Raw genomic sequence first — 10,916 nt, forward strand, 5'->3', positions numbered from 1 at the left:
CCACTCCACCCCTTCCCCTGCTATATCCACCTCTTCCAGAGTCCCAATGACCTACCAATCTTGCCGCCTATCGCCTTTGTCATGCACATCAACGGCAGATCGTGGACTTGAATCTAGAAAGGTGATGTCTTGAACTCCCAACGTGAAACCGGGATGCTTCCATCAAATTCGTTTAGTGCAATTATGTAGTGATCAAAAGCCCATGGACGTCCTTCTAAAACTCTACACTTATCCTCCTCAAGATTGAATTCAAACATCCAGATGTTGTGCTGAATCTCCTTGAAACAGACACCCCCAACCGTTCGCCAAATCCTCGTGAGGACGGATTTGAAAGCTTCTTTGTTGATCCATTTCCCCGCCTAGATCTTACCAATCAGACAATTGTTCCTCTGTTGTTGGGCCTCTGCGATCTCATCGTCCGATACAATGATCTCCAGTTGTTCACCCTTCGTAAACGTGATTTTTCCATGTAGATCCTCCATCGCATTCGGCACCGTCGGTTTTCCAGCCAAAACCTCACCACTCGAGCTTCTCAGAGTGAACTCAGAGAAGACCTAGAGAGAGGACAATTTGATACCTCACCAATTTTTTTTTTTTTTTTTTTTTTTGCAATCCCCATGATATCAATATTGATATGTCCTTCAAAAAATTTAAAATAATGTAATATCACCAACTTTAAATCATGCCCATAAAAAGTTCAAGCCTTTAGAAAAAATTGAGAGGATTCTAAATTGTCTCTCAATCCTATAGGAGAAGGATTCACTCCATTTCATTTACAATGGAGAGGAATCGGTCCCATTCTAGAGGGATAATATTGTCCAAAAAAAGTGAAATGACAATATTACTCCTCTTAAAGTAAGGAACTGGCTCCTCTCCATTTCATTTGAAATGGAGAGGATCTCTAGGCCTGGGAGTCAAATAACTTGTTAACTCGATCTCTAATGCATTTCACACCGCAACAATCGGTAAAGTTGGAATTTTCACCGACTTCTTCCGCCAACCTTCTCACCTGTCACCAACATGTCGGTTATAGTGACAATTAGTAACATTGATCGCTAATGTAATCCTCTCAAAACCAATCCTTGAGGTCCTCTAACCTCTCATATGACCATATGGTTACCTCTCATATGACCATATGGTTAAGCGGAGAAATGGAAAAAGTTAGTTGATAACGTCAATTGATTAGAAAATTTATTCCACCTACTAAATTGACTTTGTCGAAAATAGAAAAATTCTACTACCTACTAGAAGCCATTTAGACCGTAACAAACGGTACTTATCTGGAAGGTGGTAGGCAATTTTTTTGTACAGCCTTGAGTAAAGAATAATGTAACTTTTAAAATTACTATTGGCCTTATGATTGATCATTATTGAATTTTGATTGAATGGTAATTTTAAAAGCCACCTCATTCTTAGAGTAATACAAAGATGATACAAGTGACTTCTATAATTACTTTATAGTCCTAAAAGGATCTGTTTCCAATCCAGTAAGCCAAACAAGGTGGATAAGAATTACAGAAAAGTATAGGGACAAATACGTCATTTCGAAGTAGCCCGCCGATCCACCAGTACTAGGGTTTTGGGTCTCCCACGACCTCATAATATAAGGCCGCGCAACTGTGTCACTATAGAAGCCGTCAGACACACACAAGCGCCTCAATCTCTATCTCTCCATCTCTTTGATAAGGAACTAGGGTTTCGATCCGCAATGGGAGTGTTCACGTTCGTGTGCAGGAACTCGGGCGACGAGTGGACGGGAAAATCGGTGTCCGGGGAGCTGGAGGCGTCGGCGGGGTCTACCTTTGAGCTCCAGAGGAAGCTCGTCCAGACTGCTCTCTCCTCCGACTCCTCCGGTGGAGTTCAGTCCTCCTTCTCCTTCGTCACCCCCACCTCCGGAGTCTTCCAGGTCTCCCCTCCTCTTCCCATCTCTCTGTCTGCTTTCGTTGTTTGATGGATTTATGTGAAAAACCTTGTTTTGATTCTGCCACTGTTTTCTTTTTCTTTTTTCTTGAGACAGATTTTTTGTACTAGTATACTCTTCGTAGTTTTTGGGATTAATGGGTTATAGAAGTAGATATAGAACTAATGTTTTTTGGTGAATATATGATTGTGGGTGTACGCCCTTGTTGGGGTTTCATGGCCTAGTGGCTTGACAGTATAGTACTTTGTTCTCCGCGAGATCTGAGTAAAAGTTGTTTGGTACAGGTGATTATTGGTGGTGCCAGCGGTGGTGCTTTCATTGGAGGCGGTGGAGCAGCTGCAGCAGCTTCAGGAGGAGGCGCAGCACCAGCTGCTGAAGCCGAGAAGAAAGAAGAGAAGAAGGAAGAGAAGGCAGAAGAGAGTGACGATGGAGACATGGGATTCTCACTCTTTGATTAGAGCATTTCTCAGTAGCTATGGAGTTATCTATCATCTTATGGTTTTTGTTCTATCTTTTTTTGTTGGGTCATTGTGAGTTATTAATACCATTAGATCTTGTTAATTGGATTATATTGCAGTATGAAGTGATCTGATCAAGGGACATGATAAAATTTTGTGCTGAGTAAAATCTTTGTTGGTCTCTCTGCCTTTTAAGATTCTCAGCTGAAAATGTTTGTTTTCCTAGGCTATATGAAAATGTTGATTTTTGTTACATGCGTTTTTGAGATTGTTTTGATATCATTTAGCAAGTGCATATGGATGGAGACTGTTGAAGAGAGGAAACAGGGGTTATAATGTCTTGGTTGAGAGAGTTGAATCATAGGTTTTCAAGGAAAAGAAAGTGAGGATTTGAGTATAAAGTTGATGGGGTTTATGATATATTTTCTTTGAAACATAGAATCATCTGCATAGCCGTGAAAGCAATGGTGGTGTGTTCTCATTTTTTTGATTTGCAAAGAAAGTGAGGATTTGAGGATAAAGTTGATGGGATTTATGATATATTTTCTTTGAAACATAGAATCATCAATGCTGTTCTCCTTACAAGGATGTAATCATGTAAAATTCTGTCATAGGAATTTTAAGATTGCTTTAAAGTTGATACTTATGCAATTTTATTTAATCATTTACTTTCAAATAAATAAGAATTTTAATACACAACAATACTAGCTTACTTCTAAACAAATACATGTGGTTCAAAAGTCCCACGTGATTATTATTGAATCGATTTCGAAGATTAGGCAGAATCTACTTGGTTTGGAATTCCAGCAGGTTGCTCCATGGCCAAACGGGGACTTCAACTACTGCCTCACCGGGAAGTACACCTTTTCTGTGCGAGTTGAATGTTAAAACCTGGCTGGAACTCTGGCATGGCCGGAAAATTCAAGTCGAAGTCACGATGACTATGGTTGACAATGATGACACCATTGTAGTGGCAACGCTTGTGTCCGCCCAAGGCCTGTCCGGACTGAAAAGTCTTGTGGCATATGGCACATTTGTGGGTCTTACTGATAGGGTTTGAGGGGTTAGAATTGGTAGTGATAGTGGTAGTAGTGGTGGTGGTGGTGGTGGTGGTGGAGGTGGAGGAGGATTGGTCTTCTGCTCCAACAGGCTTTCGGTGACTGGCCTTGTGTCCACCCAGGGCTTGGTAAGACGGGAAGGCTTTGTGACAAAGGGTGCACTTGTAACGGAGAGTTTGTGATGGCAGCAAGAGACATGGTTGGTTGTTGATGTTCATGGTTGTGGTGCCACCACCATGACCTCCTCCTAGCATGAGGAGGCAGAGAGCTAGGTACTCTTCTTCAGTCGGAGGATTGTCGATACGGGGACGCTTAGAGCGCTTACTCTTTGCCCATGGCTCAACATAGTGGTCTTCTGCATTTTCATTATGCATCAAAGGGGCACCTGAGATTGGAGAACTTAGAGCTTCCAAAGCCATTTGATGCGTTTGTGGGAATTCAGAGGGAGTTAGTAGAGAGTGAGTGTTTATGTAGAAGGATAATGTAAGGGTTCTTATATAGAGTTGTAAGGTGCCTGAGAAGTGATCAAAAAGGAAGGAGTGAGCTGTGATGGCTTATGGCATTGGATTGGGATTTGGATGTGTGTTGGCAATGCATAAGATTGGAAGATGTGGGCAGTCGAGATGGTGTGGCAAGAGGGAATTGGAGAGTTCAAAAGTTGCTTCCATCTCATCATGCTATAGATGCTCAATACGTGTTGCTCAATCAGGCATTCTTAATTTTTAACTTTATGAAAATTCAAAGGGTTTTCTATTTGGATAGGGGTAAAAAAAAACCGTCATATGTTACCAATAATTATATTTGTTCATTTATTATTGATATGTACTTTGATACAACGAATTACATGGAGGCATATTAATTTTTTTATTATTTCTATACCAGCTAAATTTATTAGATGATCAGCCCCTTCACTAGCTCAATGATCAGTTAGGAAGAAGGCTACGCATTCTGAATCTTTAGCAGATGCTTTAAAACTTTTATATTGTGTATATTTAGCTAATACAAGATAAAAATCATGTCCAACAGTGTATTTTATTTTTTGATTAGTTACTTTTAGACGAGTATTGTAGCTTATTAATTATTTTTTTAATTATTTCTATCTCCTCTTTTCTTAATAAAAAAAAAGGGTAAATACTATTTACAAAAAGTAGAGAATAAATTAAAAAAAAATGGTAAAATAAAGTAGAAAATTGTGTTTTTTATTAGCTACAATGCATGGAGATGCTTAGCCCAGCTTTTGGCTATACTGTGGGTGAAATAATTGGCTATGACTATGAGTAACTTATTTTTGTAATTGGTTTCTCATCCTAAGCAAGTTAATTTAATTAGGTATCATCTGTTTTGACATTGACCCAAGAGAAATTTTTTTCATCCATCCCAAAGGAAAACAATTTCCATAAAAGGGCTTTCACTATCCATGGCTGAACCAGTAAGAAAGAATATAGAATCTTGCCATCTTGATTGGATCTGGAAAAAAAATTTGATAATTAAATCAATAAAGTAAAAACAAATCATGATCGTTGGGTGACACCCAATGATGTAGAAAACTACAACACCAATCATTAGCAGGTACTACGATCCATATCTAAATCCATTAGAAACTATCATGTGTATAAACAAAAGAAAATTGTTTTTCATTCTCAAACTTCCTTCTATGACTTATTAAAATGTTAATTGAGAAAAAATTTAGTATCATAAAAGGTTTTTCCTAGTTTGAGTGTTTGGCGCGGCATAGAATATTGGTCAACTTAAAAATGTTTTCAGTTGACCAAGAAAAACAACATTTATGAGGCGTAAAATAGTTTACGCTTCTCATCTACGTAAACTATTTTTCGCTGCTCTCTCACATTTTCAGGTGGACTATTGTGAGAGTATTCCTTATGAGGCCTACATGCCCAAACATGTCTCAAGTTCTCCAAACACCTACATTGTGAGAGTGTTCCTTATGAGACCTTCATGCCCAAACAGGTCTTAGGTTCTCCAAACACCTGCATGAGCAAGTGAGCTTTATAAGAGTCCTCTCACAATTGCCTTCCCAAATTGCAAGAAATATGAGCAAGCAATTGTACTGGATTTCAATCCCACCCCTAATGACTTTCTATTCTCACATACTCTCTTCTTCTATGGTTCCTCTTGGTCGTCTCTTTTTTCTTCACAACTCCTCAAATTTATATGAAAATATAAGAAATATTTTATTAAATTTTTGTACGAGCAATCATTGAAATATATTTTTTGCCGAAACAAACGATGCCTTAATTTATTAACAACTTCTTAATGTGAGATGTATCTCAAGTCATATTGGCGTTGTCCCCCATCAATGATTGTAACTTTATGTTAAACAATGAGTTCTTAACCTTGTCATAGCAGCCTATGAAAGGGCTTGGTGAGAACTCAAGAGATCATCCTTGAGTCAAGCTGAACAAACAGAGTCCTTTGTTCTTTAAAGCAAGTTCTAGTGCAGAGCTTAGGAATTCATTTTTATTCTAAACAAATTCTAGCATCTCTTGAATTATTTTTGGAAAAAATATTTTCAAGAAAATTAGTGCCAAGAGGAAAAATATTTTCAAGAAAATTTTCAGTTAAGTAGAAAAATCACCATAATGAATGTAATGCAATCCGAAAGAATAAAACTTCATTGATCAAGTTGAAACTTGGAAAACCACCAGAGGTGGTGGCTCGATGGTCTCAAGGGCATTCCCACTGGGTTTGGATAATGCAAGGGCATGGGTTCAACTTCCGAATATGGGAATTCTCATGCCTATTTGTATTATCCCCCTTGAGTCCCATCTATGCCCTGGTGGGACAAGCGGTTAAGGTATGGCTCTACTGGTCTTGAGGGTGCACCTGCGGTTTCCGCCGTCTAGGTCCCTCCTGAGCAGTCCCCCCCGGGTTGGTGCTATTATGACCACACTCAGATAGAATAGTCACAATTGGTCTCCACCTCCAACCTTTTTTAATTAGACAAAAAAAAAAAAAAAAAAAAAGTTGAAATTTGAGATGTAATCAAAATTGGATTTTATTAAATTAAGTTTTTATAAGTGATTTAGACATGTATTTCCGCTTTCCGCAGGTTTTTACTCAGACATGTTTAATAAGTGATACCAGAAGTCAGTTACTAGCTAATTGGTCTGAAAGTATTTCTTGGAACTCTTCCAAGACGAATCGAATTAATCGGTTTAATTTTGGAGGCGTTACATATAAGGCTTGACTTGTGGCCTTAGGTTTTAGGCAGAGAGAGGGGATTGACTATAAAGACACATTTTCACTTGCTTCTACCAAGGACTCCTTTCGGATAATCATGACACTAATAGCTCATTTTGACTTCGAGCTACATCAAATTAATGTCAAGACATGTTTTCTTAATGGGCATCTATCTAAAGATGTATATAAGGAGCAACCAGACAGGTTTCAGGTTAATGAAAAAGAACATGTGGTGTGCAACCTTAAATGGTCTATCTACGGGCTTAAGCAAGCTTCAAAGTAGTAGTACTTGAAATTTGATGAAATTTTCACATCTTGTGGTTTTAAGAAAAATGTTGTTGATCAATGCATATATTTGAGGAGTAGTGGTAGTAGATATATCTTTCTTGTGCTATGTGTGGATTATATATTTTTTTTTCACAACAAATGATAATGTGCTCCTACTTGAAACTAACCGTATGTTGTCTTCCCACCAGGACCTTGGTGAGGCCTCTTATGTATCGAGTATACAAATTCTGCATGACAAAACGAATGGTTGTCTTTGGTTGTCATAGAAAACATACATTGATCAAGTTTTAAATAGGTTTCATATGCAGTCTTGCTCTCCTGGAAATGAACCAATTGTGAAGGGTGATATATTTTCTAACTCTCAATGTCCCTAGAGTATAATGAAAGAACCCAAATACAAGCAGTACCATATGCATCAATTGTGGGTAGTTTGATGTATACTCAAGTATGTATATGACCTGATATTGCTTATATTGTAGATGTACTTGGGGAGACACTTGAGTGATCTAGGTGTAAGTCACTAAAGGGCTGCACAGAAAGTACTAAGGTACTTACAAGGCACTAAAGATTTTATGTCGACATATTCGCGATTCAAGATTCTTAATATAGTTGGATATTCTGATGCTGATTTTTTGCAATATTTTTTATGATGGTAGGAAGAGTTGTTTCATGAAAATGTGTCAAACAGACACTTGTAGCTTCGTTAACTATAGAAGTAGAGTACATAGCTAGTTGCTAGGCTACATGTTAGGCTATATGGCTGCAAAATTTTATCTCAAAGACTAGTTATCGTGGATACCATTGTGAAGCCATTGAAGAAAATTTTTGATAATTTTGCAGCTATTTCTTTCTCTTGGAACACTAAGAGCTCTTCGCGATCCAAGCATATTGATATAAAATATTTGTTTGTTAGAGAGAAAATAGTTGAATCTCAAATATGTTGTGCATACTCCCACAAAACATATGTTAGCGGATTCACTAGCTAAAGGGCTGGCTTCTACGGTGTTTCAAAAGCATGTGACTCATATGAAATTGTTAGAGTCTTCTGTTCTATTGAGTTAGTAGGAGTTATATGCTTGTGTGTATTTTGTGTTGTCATATATTGTTTTGCGTGCATTTATATTGATTATGACAATTTGTGTTATGATACGAGACATTGTGTGTTAGTCTTGGTGGGCTTCATATGAATATGCAGTGGTCACTATTTGTATGTTACACTTGCATTCTATTTGTTTGGATCATGTGATTGAGTACTTGTTATATGCTATACATCCTATCGATATATGCTTAACTTTTTACTTGCAAACACATTTGGATCAGGTTGTGTTTTGGAATGCCTATTTGCTTTTATTTTGTGATTAGATTTTCGTTGTCCCAGTAAGAGATTGTTATGTTTTATTATTATTATTATTATTTTGTGGACTGGCATAGTCATTTTATTTTTGGGTCCATAATGAACTGGACCTTATGTAAACACTTGAGGAAGTCATGTACTCTTACCCTATATATACGACTGGAGTTGGTCCATTAGTCCATCCAAGCAATTGAGGTCGAGAGACCAATCTCCTCCACATACACCACAACAGGATGCAGCTATCAGAAAGAGAGATGGCAAACTCATCATCAAACAATGAAGGTACATTTATATCTTCCTCTTGTCCTTAAACGCCATGGAAAAAGACGAATTTATTTAGTTTAATTCTAATACAATACCTTTATCAACAATTTCAAATTGATAGCTATAGGAATCAATATAGATGAATAAAAGCGACTCACAATTACGCTTTATTCCATGCCAAAAAATTGTTAAAATTCTTATAGTGATGCAATGACTAATAGTGAGAAACATCATTCAAAGTCAAATCCAAAATGACAAAAAAAAAAGAAGGTACACTCACATAAAGGTTGTAGCCTACAAGGTACAATATGGTAAAAAATAATGTGCCAAATAGTTCAAAATCTTATGGTAATTTCGTTGAAGGAGACAATTAATAGAACCCAATTACAGGTTCAATCCCCAATCACATATCACAATTGCAATATATAAAAGAATTTAAATTGCAATGCTAACTAATAAACAACACAATCAATTTTTTTATGAAGTGAAAAAAATCTAAGAACAAATCATAGAAAAACTCACTTCGGAGAAGACACACCCAATAAATCAATATAATGAAGAAAATCTAAAGTACATACAAAGAAAGTTATAAAATATCTCTGTAAATCTAAGATTTCGTACAACAACAAGCTTCTCGCTTGCCTCCAAGTTAACCAATCTTCTTCTAGTGCATCTCCTCATCGACTCATTTGATAGTCTCTTCAATAGTCAAGGGATGTGTATGGTATGGTTTGAAACAACTCAAGAGCAAAAACTGTAAATGGTGTAAAGCTCCAAGCTTTTAGAAATATTCACTTAGGTAAACAAGGATGATAGAAGGCACACATCTGGAAGAATTCTAAGAACAAGGATCTTTCAATCTTCCTCACAAAACAAAACAAAAAACAAAAACGTCCAAAGCTTTCTTGAGAGCTATGGGAAAGAGATAAGCCAAATGAGAACAAAACTTGGAATTTGTACTCTTAGGAATTTGCCTTTGCGTCATAACGGTGACGACTCGCGTTGTGACGTGTGGCTAGGGTTCCATCACTAAGCCTCTAACATTTGGCAAGGGATTCTTTTAGCGGCTTGTATCCGTTGTCTAGTATTTCTCCGATCGTTACTTTCAGCCTTTCTCGTCTTTCTTGTTGGCGAAACTTGTGGTTTGGCCCTTCACAGGATTAACAGCTAGTTTTCGTTCTCCGATCGTCATTGCCAGTTGCAGCTTGGCCCTTAACCAGATTCTTATAGCGGCTTGTCTTCGTTTTCCAGTATTTCTCCAGCCGTCACTTTCAGCCTTTCTCGTTGGCATTACCTTGGTCCAACCTTCAAAAAAAAAAAAAAAAACACATTTGGCAAGTTTTGTACGGGAGGCGTCATGATGGCATTTGAGCGGGCTATGCAAGGGAGCAAGCCGAGAGCTCTTTGTGTGCTTTTGTCATGACGAGCTATGCAAAAGAGAAGGTTGAGACGTCTCTGTGGCTTTTCATCTCTTATCCGTCCTGATATGCTTTGAACAAGAAAATGCAAAATCTCTCTGTGGTTCCTTGTCACCTACCTGTCTTGACACCCCCCTTGAGCGGTAGAAGGCCGAGAGCTCTCTGTGGGTTCTCCATCACTTAGCCGCCATGACGGGCTTTGAACAGGAAAGTGCAGTACCTCTCCAAACACCCCAAAACCTTTACATTTTCATACTAAAACACATGATAATGAAAGTAAATAAACATAAGATTTAACATACCAAATGAAGCCAATTTCTAGAATCTAACGACACTGATATGAGGATACCGATATAATGCTTGAGATTTAGATACCGCTGCAACTTTTCATATTGCCATGTAGATTTTAATTTTACACTTATTTATCCATGTAGTGATAATGACTATATGGATGATAATAAAAAATGTGAAATAATTGGAATTACTATTTTGATGGTATTACTTGTATTATCACATACGTGCAACGTGTGCTTAACTTGTAGAAAAGTCTTCTATCATTTGTTTTTTCTTACAAAAATAAAAAATAAAAAAAATTGATTAAGACGATTACAATATTTATGGAGAAAATGCCCGAGTAAAAATTATTAAAAGAGCGTTGGTTGAATGTAGTAAAAGGGGAATTGCCTTTTGGTTTATATATTGATTAGAAATACCGTGGAAAGTGAAATTGTAGCAACCTGTGTAAGAAAATATTGAAAAAAATAAATAATGTAATTAAAATAAAGAGAAATTATAATGTAAATAGGTACAGCCCAGTGGGCTCCTAGGTGCTTGATCTAATGCTTATTATTGGTCGGAAAGCTGAAACCTGGCCCGACCCGACCGCTTGGTAACCCGGTCCAGAACCAGTGTTGTTTGGAAACAGAAACGGTGCGTTGGTAGTAGGGTTTAGGG

At 37.5% G+C, this 10,916-nt stretch overlaps 1 protein-coding gene and 1 pseudogene across 1 annotated transcript; one reads left to right on the top strand and one right to left on the bottom strand.

Annotated features, from left to right (window-relative positions):
- Positions 1-1,596: 1,596 nt before the first annotated feature.
- LOC132189984 (60S acidic ribosomal protein family) lies at positions 1,597-2,632 on the top strand. Its single transcript, XM_059604848.2, has 2 exons — positions 1,597-1,906; positions 2,206-2,632. The coding sequence occupies exons 1-2, from the start codon at positions 1,709-1,711 to the stop codon at positions 2,377-2,379; spliced, it is 372 nt and encodes a 123-aa protein (XP_059460831.1). The 5' UTR covers positions 1,597-1,708; the 3' UTR covers positions 2,380-2,632.
- A 594-nt stretch (positions 2,633-3,226) lies between these two features.
- On the bottom strand, positions 3,227-4,142 carry LOC132190933 (zinc finger protein ZAT10 pseudogene; annotated as a pseudogene).
- Positions 4,143-10,916: the final 6,774 nt, after the last annotated feature.

Source organism: Corylus avellana, chromosome 9 (genome assembly GCF_965113065.1).
Source record: "Corylus avellana chromosome 9, dhCorAvel1.hap1.2, whole genome shotgun sequence".
Classification (NCBI taxonomy): Eukaryota; Viridiplantae; Streptophyta; class Magnoliopsida; order Fagales; family Betulaceae; genus Corylus; species Corylus avellana.